Source organism: Lathyrus oleraceus, chromosome 4, assembly GCF_024323335.1.
Source record: "Lathyrus oleraceus cultivar Zhongwan6 chromosome 4, CAAS_Psat_ZW6_1.0, whole genome shotgun sequence".
NCBI lineage: Eukaryota > Viridiplantae > Streptophyta > Magnoliopsida > Fabales > Fabaceae > Lathyrus > Lathyrus oleraceus.
The window spans coordinates 492,510,573-492,524,920 of NC_066582.1; the positions used below are offsets into that span (position 1 = coordinate 492,510,573).

At 32.6% G+C, this 14,348-nt stretch overlaps 1 protein-coding gene across 1 annotated transcript; it reads left to right on the top strand.

The window, feature by feature from the left end:
• Positions 1-7,731: 7,731 nt before the first annotated feature.
• On the top strand, positions 7,732-9,943 carry LOC127076615 (NADP-dependent alkenal double bond reductase P2). The gene is made up of 5 exons (XM_051018320.1): positions 7,732-8,069; positions 8,628-8,805; positions 8,977-9,143; positions 9,240-9,322; positions 9,439-9,943. The coding sequence occupies exons 1-5, from the start codon at positions 7,842-7,844 to the stop codon at positions 9,815-9,817; spliced, it is 1,035 nt and encodes a 344-aa protein (XP_050874277.1). The 5' UTR covers positions 7,732-7,841; the 3' UTR covers positions 9,818-9,943.
• Positions 9,944-14,348: the final 4,405 nt, after the last annotated feature.

The window sequence follows — 14,348 nt, forward strand, 5'->3', positions numbered from 1 at the left end:
AAATGGTATTTGGTTCCAAATAAACACTATGTCACTGAGGTGAATGGTTATGATTTAAGGTAGATGATGGATCATGAGAGATATGGGTGGAGCCCTAAGGCAGAAGAAAGAATAATAAATAGGAATGTGCTCGCCAAGGGTTTGAAGCCTTGTGCCTACGTATTCTCATTGTGCAATGAGAAAGTTAGAGCTTCGTAGTTTGTGGGACTACGAAAACAAAGGGAAGAAACAAAGAGGTGTTTTCCTACGCAACTAGTACTAACAAGACAAACACAACTTCAAGGGTATGACTGTAGTGATGAACATTATAACTTGTACCAAAAGAACATGGTGGCATGGGAAACCATAAAGGCAAATTCTTTGGACCAAAGAGTAAAGGAGGTATAGACTAAGAGTGCAGGTACAGAGGCATACCCACTGTATTGTCATAATCAAAAACAAGGAATTAGGTGTTTGGCATCAAGGCCAATATATCTTGGTTCATAAGATGGACAAATGTTTCACCTCTTTCATTACAATTCAAACTCAATCTTTCATTTTCATGTTTCACCTCTTTAATTACAATTCAAACTCAATCTTTCATTTTTAAACAAGTGCCTTGTTTCATAAGTTTTTGAGTGAAGCTTTCTACATTTATTTTTCCTTGCATCAATCAAAAGTTCTACCAATTCTGTTTTGAGCGCTTGCACAATATAATTGTGAATTGTAAACTTAAAAGAGAAGATCAATTCAAGTAGTTGATATACATCTTACAAATTCAAACTTCTTATCAAACTCAGATTTATGTGTATACCTTGTTGTCCAGGATTGTTGGAAACAAGAGAGTGAAAAAGAGAAGATTGTTTTCTTTTTCTACTTTGTAAAATCATAAGGAAATGTGCCTTATTGATTTAGTTAGTAACTTGTATAGAGGCTAGGATTAGGCTTGTACTAGGTTCTAACAAATAGTGAAATCTCTTACATATGGTAAGGGGACTAGACGTTCTCTCGGTATTCTTTATTTTTATGTATTTTACAGCTTTCATTAACTCTATCAAACTAGAAAGTAAATGCCACTGATGGATTGGTTGGTGTTTTTTATAAAAAAATTAAAAAAAGAAGGTAAAGATACTTAACCATGAGAGATGATACCCCCCACCCCACCCTTTTCTCTCTCAATTTTTAAAAAAAATTTTTGTTTATATTAATAAGACATTTCTAAACTTAGGGTTATTAGTGGTGGGCCTTGGGTCTGCCTCTTTTCTTTATCACAATCCTCATTACATTGTGCACTCCCTCTTAAGTATTTTGGTTTTATCTAATTTAATCTTAATTTTGCTTAGGTTAATTATTATTAGTAGTAGTGGTAGTTCATAGAAATTAAAAAAAAAAGTCTTTGTTCTTTTATCTTATTCAAAATATAAAAAATACTATTTCATTTTATTTAATTTCAAAAAATACAAAATCTCCTCTTATTTCAGTTAATTCTAAAAAGACCAAAAACAAAACTCTTTTCACTTGTAAATAATCCACCTGTACATAAATTATCTAACTAAAAAATCAAACAAAAATAAAAGACAAAAGTATTTTTCATAGTTAAAATCCATCAAAACTTATCAATCTAAGTTTTTGCCCCGTGCGACAAATCCCCTTTTCGCCGCCGAGCGAAAAATAAATTTCTTTTTCCCCGTGCATCTTATTCAAAAACACATCATTTTCATAAATTAAAATCAACCAACCACCAAACCTACGAACTACGATGACTCTGATTTTTTCTCATCACTCGATGAGAAATATGTAGGCACAAGGTTGTGAAACCAAGGCGAATCCCCTCATTTAAAACTAAAATTTTACATCTTTAATTATTTTTGTAAATATCAAGTCAATAAAATAAATTAGAAATAATATGAGGTTTCCGTTGAGTACAACAGAAGTGGGGGTGCCTAACACCTTTCCCTCACTTAACCGACTCCTGAATCCATATTCGATTGTGATGATCGTATTATCCTTTTCTTATAGGGTTTTATCATTATTTCCTATATTCCTTAAGAATGAATTAAATATGATGGCAACTTTGTGATTCTTCCCACTGCAATAGAGGACAAGTAACATATTAAGTTTAAGGGTGTTTGATAGGTGGTACATGCAATGTGTTTTTACCTTAATTTAATTTGTTTTATAATTTTTTTCCATCTTTTTATTTTCTTTTTATGTGTTTCAATGTGCTTTTACTGTTTCAGACAATAAAGAAGTATCAGGCCAAGCTGAAGCGAAAAAGATCGAAAATCGCGCGTTTAAGAAAGTCTCTAGTACAAAATTCCTTGGCCCACACGGCCTGGCTGTGTCAGCTGACATGGGCCATGTTGGCACTATAACTCCCTCCCAGATGAAGAAATTGAGGCCAACATTGGAAGGTCATGTTCCCTCACACTGCTCGTGTTATCACGACATTGTTTGTGTTGTCACGACACTGCCCGTGTTGGCCCCAATTCCAGCTGCAAATCTTTAGTATTTTATAATGGTTTTATGGCTTTTGGTGTTCCAAAATGGTCTATTGAAGTCTTTAAAAGCTTCATACATTTACTAGTACGAAATTAAGGTTCTTGATTGCATTTTTAGTTATAAATAGGCTTGAAAATAATTGGATTAGAAACAACTTACCTTACTACAATTTCTCTTACTTCTACTTCTTTGTCTTAGTTTGTGATCTAGTTCCAGATTTATCATTTTAATCAAGTATTGTCTATATTCAAGTTTTCTTATTTCTATTTTCATCGCTTTTACTTATTTATTTATTTTGTGCATGTTATGTCTTTACTATGAAGTCGAGCTTCTCCAACATTGTGTTTTGATAAAGACAAGTATACTATTTGAAGTTCATGTGCATTATCAAAGGATGAGAAAAAGCTCCATGACTCAAGCTATGGTATCAAGACTTGTATCTCAAGCAACATTGTCAAGGCATTCTTGGAACTTAGGAGAATGATCACTTCATTAAGGTACAAGTTACATTTTCATCAAATGTTTTACCATAGCGCTCAGAATTATCATATTCATTTCATCTTGATGCACAAAACTCATTTTGATAACTTATGTTTATGGAGTATCGCATTACTTAAAGTATTTTTTAAATTTTCACCAGGTGTAATTGGTTACATATTTTTGTTAACCGATTACCAGAATAAAATTTTAACATTTTTCAAAATTGCATCAGGTGTAACCGGTTAACCAAAATCTGTAACGGGTTACACCTTCGAAAAATTCAGATTTTAATAACTTGCTTCAGATGTAACCAGTTACGATTATGTGTTAACTGGTTACCACTGAAGCAATTGTACTTTTTGGCTAAAAATATGATTCCAACAAATTTTAAAATGCATCTATCAATCATGATACTACTTTATGATATCTTGTTGTTTCAAAGAGGTATTATGCAAGTATAAATAGCTATGATATCATATTTTCATGTTTCACCTCTTTCATTACAATTCAAACTCAATCTTTCATTTTTAAACAAGTGTCTTGTTTCATAAGTTTTTGAGTGAAGCTTTCTGCACTTAATTTTCATTGCATCAATCAAAAGTCCCGCCAATTCTGTTTTGAGCACTTGCATAACATACTTGTGAATTGTAAACTTGAAAGAGAAAAAGAGAAGATTGTTTTCTTTTTCTACTTTGTAAAATCATAAGGAAATGTGCCTTATTGATTTAGTTAGTAACTTGTATAGAGGCTAGGATTAGGCTTGTACTAGGTTCTAACAAATAGTGAAATCTCTTACATGTGGTAAAGGGACTAGACGTCCTCTCGGTGTTGTTTACTTTTCTGTATTTTACAGGTATCATTAACTCTATCAAACCAGAAAGTAAATGTCACTGATGGATTGGTTGGTGTTTTTTATAAATAAATAAAAGAAGGGAAAAATGCTTAACCATGAGAGAGGATACCCCCCCCCCCTCTCTCTCAATTACTTTTTTGTTTTGTTTATATAAATAAGACATTAGTGGTGGACCTTGGGTCTGCCTCTTTTCTTTATCACAATCCTCATTACACTGTGCACTCCCTCTTAAGTATTTTGGTTTTATCTAATTTAATCTTAATTTTGCTTAAGTTAATTAGTAGTAGTAGTAGGGATAGTTGAAAGAAATTAAAAAAAAAGAGTCTTTGTTCTTTTATCTCATTCAAAATATAAAAAATACTCTTTCATTTTATTTAATTTCAAAAAATACAAAATCTCCCCTTAATTTAAGTTAATTCTAAAAAGACCAAAAACAAACTCTTTTCACTCGTAAATAATTCACCTTTACATAAATTATCTAACTAAAAAATCAAACAAAAATAAAAGACAAAAATATTTTTCATAGCTAAAATCCATCAAAACTCATCAAGCTATTAAGGGCAAGGGGTCGTGAAATTTATCTCATAACGAACCTCAATTGAGTTATCCGAATATGAAAAATGAGAAGATATGAGCATTATTATTTTAGGATCCAAGCACTTAAATATATTTGTGTCGGTTGTGAAAGTAAAAACAACTCAAATACTATTACAAATAATACATTTCATGACAAAACTTTCACCTTACCCAACAAAAAACTGAGGTATAATGTTAATTTGCACCATATTTTATTTTTTTAAAAATAAATACAACATATTCTCTCAGTTTCTAAATATAACCGAGAGGAAAATAATTCAGGACATGCTCCAAATCTCAACAATATCAATTTATGTTTTTATTTTTTAGAACTGATGTCTTTTTTTAAAAAACTAATGATATATTCCTTCGGTTATATTTAATAATTGAGGGATTATTTTATCAGATTTTACTATAAAAATACTCATTAATCAAATTTTATCTTAAACCTAACATATATGTTGCCGCTCCAAACTTGTGCACATCCTTCTTTGAGATGAATTGCAAGAAAGAAAAAATCTTCAATATTTTTCTATCTTGAACAAAACATTTTTTCTGCTCTTGCAATCCATCCCAACATAATGGTGTTGATGTTGTTGTTGTATTTTTGAAATAACTTTTCTATGTTGTCAATCAAAGAAAACATAAATAAATTGATTGCTTGTCTCGATTGACAATATTGAGAAATTTATTTCTAAACACAATCATCTTGTTCTCTTTCATATGAAAGAATTTGCCATGAAAATATTTTCTCAAGATAAAGAAATCTCTCTGAGATGGATTGCAAGTGCATAATTTTTTTTTATCTTGGTTGGAACAAATAACTTATCAGAAGTTTGAAAAAATTTGTAGTTCTCCAAGATTTGTTTAAACAATTTATTTTAATATTCTGTGTATACAATATAATTAAAAAAAAACTTTTTTTCCATCAATTTTTTTACAGAAACTGAGAGGTATGTGGCGCTTGGGATAAAACATATTTTATTATATTTTTTATTTAACAAGAAATATATTTTATCTTGGTTTTGAGTAATAACTAAGGGAAAATATAAGCGTGTTTATTAGGTTTCTTCATCGTCCTTAAACAAATTTTATCGTCCATTTAATGAGTATCAACGCTCAAGACATTGTCATTAGTGACACACGTTAAACTTAAAACCCTCATTATAAAAGCATTATGAATATTAAAAATTAATAATGAAAAATTTGACATTAAAACTGTAAAACTTAAAAAAAAAACGTTTATTTTATTTGAAAAAATTTGTCTATGATGGATTGTAAGAGCAGAAAATTATTTGAGTTCAATGTTTGTATTCTTAAGTAATCATATAACTAAATATTTATTTTATTTATCTAACCTCTTTTTATTTTATATCTTATATTTGATCTTCCTCAGATAAATGAAAAGAGGATCTCCAACATTTTCTCTTCCCCAAGATATCCAACATTTATTCTTAACCGATAGTGATGGCGACGAATCAGATTCAATTTTTTTTACTTTAATATTAAATGTAAATAATATAATATTATGTGTAAATAATGTAGTTTGTAAACAAATTAATTTATTAATATTCAGTGTAAACAATGTAATGAGTATATATATATATATATATATATATATATATATATATATATATATATTATATATATATATATATATATATATATATATCCCATCAGTTTTGTTCATAAACCGAGAGGTATATGGCGTTAGTTTTGAAAATATAAACAAGCTATTGATGGAGATTAAACCAATGATTATTTCAACTATCTCCTCGATTATTCTAAAATCGAAGGGTAAGGTAGTAGCTTTTCATGACACCCTTCGTTACCTCACATTTGTAACCGAGGTTAAATCAACTTCACGTCTGAGGTTAAATGTGTCTTTTATAGTAGTGAAATATCAATCGTAGTCCGAAAGGATATGAATCGATATTTGATCGTGGATTGCTAAACAACCGAGTAGCGAGACACCCACCGTGACAAGGTGACTCGCTCTCGATATAGAAAGTTGCATAGTTGTGCCAGGAACACGTCTAGTACGCACGCTACAAAAGTGAGTGTTGTACATATTTATCTACTTTTCTATCATTTGCTCTAATTTTCTCATATTCAATTCTGGGAGGTCAATTAGGTGTGTCAGGATAGATAATAATGTACCCTATGTCCTTTCTTTTTTATTTTGTTAATTCCCCAATATTTTGACTGCCTTATCTACACATTGCTAGAGTAAAGGTTGATAAATAATCATATCTCCCTATGGTTCGATATCCATTATATTACTTCGCATTGTCGTACACTTGTGACTTGCATCATCTCTCATTCGCCATCATCGAGTTGGGGGAGCTTCATGATGGAGGTTCTTTCTCAATGGAAGATTCCCTGTCGACTGAATCAACGAAGAGGAATGGGAAGATTTTGAAACTGGTAAACCCGTTGTGTCTTTGGCGGTTAAATATGTCGTCATCATTTTATTCAAGTAAGCTCGCTATAGCAGTTCATGGTTTTTGAATCAGACAAATCTGATTGTAGAATTCGTAGGAACCAGAAGTTAGTTCCCACAAATAGTGTCACTGTTCCATTAGGGAACCAAAAATGTATGGTGAAGTGATGAAATATAGTCTTGGTGCGGAGGAATAAGTATTAGCTGCATTAGAGAGGAGGTCAATCTGCAAAGTTAAGATTGTAACGCTCATGTTAATAAATGCGCAACAAAAGTGTATAATAAATTATCCTTAGAACATTAGATAATATCTAAAGAGTAAATATTCACACATGGTGGTGATCAATTACAAGTCTCAATATTTTGGATGTATCGTACCTTCGTCACTTTATAACTTTGAATCGATGATAAAGCTTCCTCATTATTGAGTCATTAACCATCCAAAACATTAAGCTTAAATGACCAATATAAAATAAATTTCAAACTTAAATTATACTTTTCTTAAAAACAACCGTTGAACTTTTATGACGTGCTGAAAACTCATTATAGGAAAATCCAACAAAGACCGTTAAAATCAATGTTATCAAACAATCTAGAACTTTTTTTAATACCATATAAGATTCTGTATAAATTATAAAAACTCTTCCTTAAATACTTCGAAATTACTATACTAAGTTTTAAACTTTTTATTATCCTAATTAAATATCACTAAACTTATTAAAGTAAATAAAAATATCCATCTAACACCACACAATTATTTCATGTTCATATTTTTTGTTTGTTAAAGAAGGTTTAAAATTTATACTACTGAATACTTCCCGAAATGTGGACAGATTAAAACTTGTAATAAGGAATAACAAAATCACATAAATGAAAAAAATGATGATTTTTGGATTTTTCCCTTTAACATCACATTTTCTCACCTTTTTTTTTTCTTATAAATTTTCTGAGTTTTGTGTTATAAGCTGAACTCAGAATCAATTGAGATTCAATAATCAAAAACCTAACATGGCGGAAGTTAAGAACAAGCGAGTGATTCTTAAGGATTATGTTACTGGTTTTCCTAAAGAATCAGACATGAACATTGTTGACAGTACAATAACCCTCAAGCTTCCACAAGGTTCCGACAATGTTGTTCTGGTAAAGAATCTCTACTTGTCTTGTGATCCATACATGCGTACTCTTATGAGCAACCCACAAGGCTCTATCAATCCTCGTGCATATACTCCTCAATCTGTAAGTGTCGTTATACTTTTCTGGTTAAATTAAGGCTTAAAGTTGGGTTTTTTATGTGTTAATTAGTCTCTGCATTACATGGGTTAGCTTGTTAGTTTGTTTACGATTTTGATATTGATATTATCCATTTCTTAACAAACTATTGTACTTTTATATATTTTCTATATTGTTTGGTTGTTGAATTTTTATTTTTGTTGAGAATTTGAGGGAATTTTGGTGAGATTGTGAATAGGTTATGTGATTTGTGCTAAAAGTTCCTAGAAGTCTCTGAAATACCGACACCTCTGAAATAAGGTGTGCCGTGTCAGTGTCAGTGTCGGATACAGACACGACACCACACTTGTGTTCATGTTTGAATTTATTCATTTTTTCAAACTATTACTAGTGGTGACCTGTTTCTGTCGAGTGTCTGTCTGTGTCTGTGCTTCATAGTTTGAGTGTAGTTTGTGTGATTGGAATTTCTGTTTTGTATATAAATTGAAATTGAATTTGATGAAAGAGTAGTTGCAACATTGAAATTGTGTTGTGCAGCTACTGATAAAATTTGAGTAATTGCAGGCAATAGCTGGTTATGGTGTGTCGAAAGTTCTGGAATCTGGGCACAAAGATTATAAGGAAGGTGATTTGGTGTGGGGAATAACTAATTGGGAAGAGTACAGCTTGATCCCTGCAGCTCAGATACATTTCAAAATTGAGAACAAGGATGTTCCTCTTTCCTACTATACTGGAATTCTTGGTATGTATTTCAACAATTTCACTTTTTTGTTGTGTTGAATTTTAGTGAATAATTCACATGATTTTTGGATGATATGCAAGCCTCAAGTTATGATGTTTTCATGTGATAAGTGTTTCCTTTCTTTGTATTGTTCCTTTTTTTTATTTATGTTCTGTTTTTGTTTGAGTACAGGGATGCCAGGGATGACTGCTTATACTGGTTTCTTTGAAGTAGGCTCTCCCAAGAAAGGAGAGAATGTTTTTGTTTCAGCTGCCTCTGGTGCAGTCGGTCAACTTGTCGGCCAATTTGCTAAATTGCATGGTTGCTATGTCGTTGGAAGTGCTGGAACTAAAGAAAAGGTATACGGCTGATTATTATTGTTGTTATGGACCTGCATAAATGATTAGAATTCATCTGTTAAAGGTTCTGCTTAAATGTATGTCTATTTCGACCAGGTGGATCTGTTGAAGAATAAATTTGGATACGATGAAGCCATTAACTACAAAGAAGAGCAAGACCTCAATGCAGTATTGAAAAGGTCAGTTCAGAAAAGTTATGGAATTTTTTAGTTCCATATGTTATTGACGTAGAAAAGTAACGTTTAGTAACACAAGACACACTAGTAACCGGTGGATATCGATTTATGTAACTCAGGCACTTTCCTGAAGGCATTGACATTTACTTTGAGAATGTTGGGGGCAAGACACTTGATGCTGTACTCTTGAATATGCGACTCAATGGTCGCATACCTGTGTGCGGAATGATCTCACAGTATAATCTTACAGAACCTGAAGGCGTCACAAATTTGGCACATATCATATATAAGCGGGTTCTTTTGCAAGGTTTTATTGTAGCTGATTTCTATCATCTATATCCTAAATTCTTGGAGTTTGTCCTGCCTCATATCAGAGAAGGGAAGGTTGTGTATGTGGAAGACATAGCTGAGGGTCTTGAGAAAGGTCCTGAAGCCTTGGTTGGCATCTTTAAGGGTCACAATGTTGGCAAACAAGTGCTTGTCGTTTCTCGTGAATGAGTTTTCGCGCTGAATATCAAGCCCCCTTTATATGGCCTTTTGCAATAAATTTTATCCACTCACCCTGATTGTAGTTGTTTACTTAAGTGACATTTTCTAATAAGTTAAACCTCTATTATATGCTTCTTTGTTACTTGCAATAGTATATAGATAATTTAGTTCAGTTTTATTTAATATAAGTATAATGCTATCCAAGTGAAAGAAGAGAAAAAACAGCACAATGCTACAACAAAGCATTACTGAAAAGGGATTTACCTAGTAAAGTATGTTGACTTACCGATTGAGAGGTGTAGGCACGAGAATTGGGAGTTTCTTGTGGGTCGTTCATGAGATTCTGCATGTAAGGATCACAAGACAGGTAGAGATTTTTTAGCAAAACAAGATCGTTGGAAGAGTTATGGTACTGTCGTTGATGTTCATGTCTGATTCTCTAGGAAGACCAGAAACATAAACCTTAAGAATAACATGTTGTTCTTAACTTGTGCCATACTATTTACTTGGTAGGTTTTTTATTGTTGAATCTCATTTCTGTTTTACTTATAACACAAACATCAAAGAAAATGTGATGATTGTGATGTTACAAGGTGAAGTGATTTTAAAATATTTTTTAGGATTAAAAAGTCTCTGAATCAAAACAAAGGATGAAAAAGTTGAGTTGAAGGGACTAAACTGTATTCTTCCTATTTAGAGAATCACCTTCTCTGTAATCAGGGTGTCCAGATTCAAGGAACTTAGATACCCAAAACTTGCTATTACCTGCAATTACTTAAAAATCATCACAAACACTATATGGAGAGATGGAGAAAATGAGATAATTAGAAAGAATTATGATGAAAATATGATATTCTAATTTTAATGACTCAACATGAGTATTTAAACCATCATACAAAACAATAGAGTTAACCAACTAATGAGAAAAACAAACTTTCCATACATGCAACCGGTTGCACATTTGATACAATCTGTTGCGCTAAATCTCTGTTTCAAAAATTACACAAACTATAAGGGGTGCAATCTGTTGCACATTTGGAGCAATCGGTTGCTCCAAATTCTCCCTGGTAATTACATTGCTGCTGCAACTTGTTGCACACCCGCTGCAACTTGTTGCATTGATTTGAATTACACTAGTTTCTTAACACACCACTTTCATTCAAGTCCTCCAAATCTTCCATACTCATGTGTTCCTTCAACCTCTTGAGCATTTTAATTGTTACTCCTTTGTTTAGGAAATAGACCATTTGGTCTTCACTTTTGCAATACCACAATTTCAATTTTCCTTCACTTACAAGTTCTCTCAAGTAGTGAAATCTCATCTTTATATGTTTGTTTCTCCCATGCGCAATGGGATTCTTACCAAGGTTTATAGCAAAAACGTTGTCTATCATCAAAGTCATAACTTCATACTTTTCACTGCACAACTCCTTCATCAAATTCATCAGTCATACAGCTTGACATGCACACACAGGCGCTGCAATGTACTCGGTCTTGTAAGAAAAGAGTGTCACGACTGGTTCCTTCTTAGAACACCAAGAGATTAATGTTTCTCCATACATAAATTTGTATCCAACATTAAATTTTCTCTCATCTTTATCTCCACACCAGTTTGAGTCGGTATAACCGAGCAATTTGCAACTTCTATTCTTTGCAGAAAATAAAATTTTGCAGTCAATTGAACCTTTGACGTATCTCAGAATTCTCTTGACTGTTGTCAATTATGATGCCTTTAACTTTTCTATAGATCTACTCACCATGCCAACACTAAATGCCAAGTCCGATCTCGTATTACACAAGTACCAACAATCCAATCAACCTCCTATATTGCATTGTATTAATATCTTGCTCGTCTTCATTCTTTGACAGCTGCTATCTTGGCTCTGCAGGGGTAATTTTCACATTACAATGCTCCATTTCGAACTTCTTCAATATTTCAAAAGCATACCTCTTTTGATGCATGAGCAGTCCCTTTTCGGACTTATGAAACCCAATGCTAAGAAAATATGTCATAAGACCAAGATCGTTCATTTCAAACTACTTCATTAAATCACCATTATCATTGACTTCATTATCCGAGAGCAACTCATAATCTTGTAGTCTTGTGGGCATGCCTCTTTGCCTTGTCGATCTTCTCATATTTTCTTCAACTTGAACTTCACCGACTGCATTTTATGCATTTTCAAACACTGCAAAAACAATTCCAACACCATTTGAGTAAAATTTTGCATGTTGCCAATTCTTCAATTTATCAAAAATCACATCCCTACTGATTATAATTATTTTGTTTACTGTGTCATAGAGTTTGTAGCCACTAGTAGAGTGATACTAAAAAAGTATATTTTACTATCCCTTGTCTTCTAGGTTTTTTATAACCTGATCCAGAACATGTATATACACTACATAATCAAATACCTTTAAATTTAGCTTGAATCCAGACCAAGATTCTTCGGGTCTAATATTTTCCGCTTCTTTATTGGACACCTATTCAACAAATATGCAGACGTGGACACCGCTTCTCCCCGTAGCTCTTTTGGGAAGTTCTTCCCTCTCAACATGCTTCTCACCATGCTCATAATCGATTGATTCTTCCTCCCGGCGACTCCATTTTATTGAGGCGTATAGGGTGACACTACCTCATGTATAATGCCCTCTTGATCACAAAATTTCCCAAAATCATTTGAGACATATTCACTCCACCATCTGTTTTTAGAGTTTTGCTTTTATGATCACTTTGTCTTTCCACCATAGATTTGAACTTCTTGAATACTTCCAGCACCTCATATTTCCTTTTAATCAAGTAAGTCCACAACTTTCTACTAAAATCATCAATAAGAGTGACAAAGTACGTATTTCCTCCTAATTGAGTCAACTTGCATCAGTCCATAAACGTCTGAATAAACCACCTCAAGATGACACTTTTAACTACATCCTACATCTTTGATAAATCTGCCTCGGTGTTGCATGGTTTGCACACACACTCTTCACATACTTCAATTGACATATCAACCAATGGCAGTCCGGTAACCATGTTATTTTTCTATGTAACATTGAGGTCCTTGAAGTTCAAATGTCTATGCCTATAGTGTCATATCCATTCTTCTCTACTAGCAGTCGTTGCCAGACACTTATGCTTTATTACTTTCAATTTAACTTTGAATGTTCTATTTTGAGCCATAAGGGCCTTTAGGATCAAACTCTCATTTGCATCCATAACTTTCAACACTTTGTTTTCCATGTGAATCTTGTAATTCTTTTCATTCAATTGGCCAGTTCTTAAAAGATTACATTTGATTCCCAAAATATACAACACATCTTTAATCAAGGAATGCTCACCATTCTTCCTCTTGATTGATATGTCACAAATACCTTTTGCTACAAGTGTACTATCATCCACAAATTTTAACTTGTTCTTCAACGATTGATTGATTTTAACAAACCAATTCTTCCTTCTCGTCGTGTACATTTAACACCCGGAGTCAAGGTTGAAGGTGATGATAAACACAAGAAATTGGGGGTTTGAATTAAATTTCTAAAAAGGAAAAAAAATTTCAACCCAACCCAACAAGTAGAAAACAAAGCACAAAAATAATGTAACAATCATTTTTATCCTGGTTGGCTGTTAACTAAGTTACCTCCAGTCCATCCGTCAAGGTGATTTCTCCTTATCAATAAGGAATTAATTCACTATAACCAAACTAATTACAACACAAAGACCTATAATCAATATCTTATTGAGTATTCTGACTAAACCCTAATCACTCAAGGAAAATATAATCAATTAGATTGAGATACAAAGGGTGTTTACAAAATGCTTCTAAGAAAGAAGAATATACAAATAAATAACAAGTTTATCATACAAATATATTCTATGAAGAGTATGAACAAAAATTCTAGTGTGTGTGTTCTTTTTCTCTCAAATATTTCACAAAGTGCACGGTTCACGTATATGATAATCTTATAGAATATGTAGCATTGTTTCATTCTTCAAAGTATCCTTTATATAGGCAATGAAAAGATCTGTTGGAGGGTAAATTTGGAATATGAAAATGCAGTTGTATCCTTGCATAACGGCTTCTCAAAATGGGAGACAAAATGGTACAATGGTACAGTCCTTAGCCCACAAAATAAGTGTAGTGGAAATAATATTTGATCTTGTACTGTGTACTATTTTTCTTACGTAAAACCTTTTGATCTTATCTTCAATACTCATAGGCTTTTGATAGTTAGGTGGTGAAGCATTCAGAAGAGAATAGTAAGAATATGGTTAAAAGAAACTTCATTAACTTAGTCTTCAGAGTCTTGATCCAGTCATTAAAACCCGGTCTTTAGAGTTTGGTGACATAGTTTAGAGTTTTTGAGAGCACGTGGCTTCAGAGCATAGCAGCGTCAGAAGCATCAGAGTAGCAAAACTTTGGATGAGCATAAAGTCAGAAGTGTTGAGATACAAGATCCAAAGCTTGATTATCTTGTAAACCACTTATCTCATAGCTAGAGTGCATTAGGTTCAGAATCTGATGACATCACATGTCATTCATTC

What these genes read in the sequence shown, in the direction of transcription:
- LOC127076615 (XM_051018320.1), top strand. Translation starts at nt 7,842, where the DNA reads ATGGCGGAAGTTAAGAACAAGCGAGTGATTCTTAAGGATTATGTTACT. An exon ending in GTGCATATACTCCTCAATCT is followed by an intron (nt 8,070 to 8,627) that starts GTAAGTGTCGTT and finishes GAGTAATTGCAG; the next exon opens with GCAATAGCTGGTTATGGTGT. An exon ending in CTACTATACTGGAATTCTTG is followed by an intron (nt 8,806 to 8,976) that starts GTATGTATTTCA and finishes GTTTGAGTACAG; the next exon opens with GGATGCCAGGGATGACTGCT.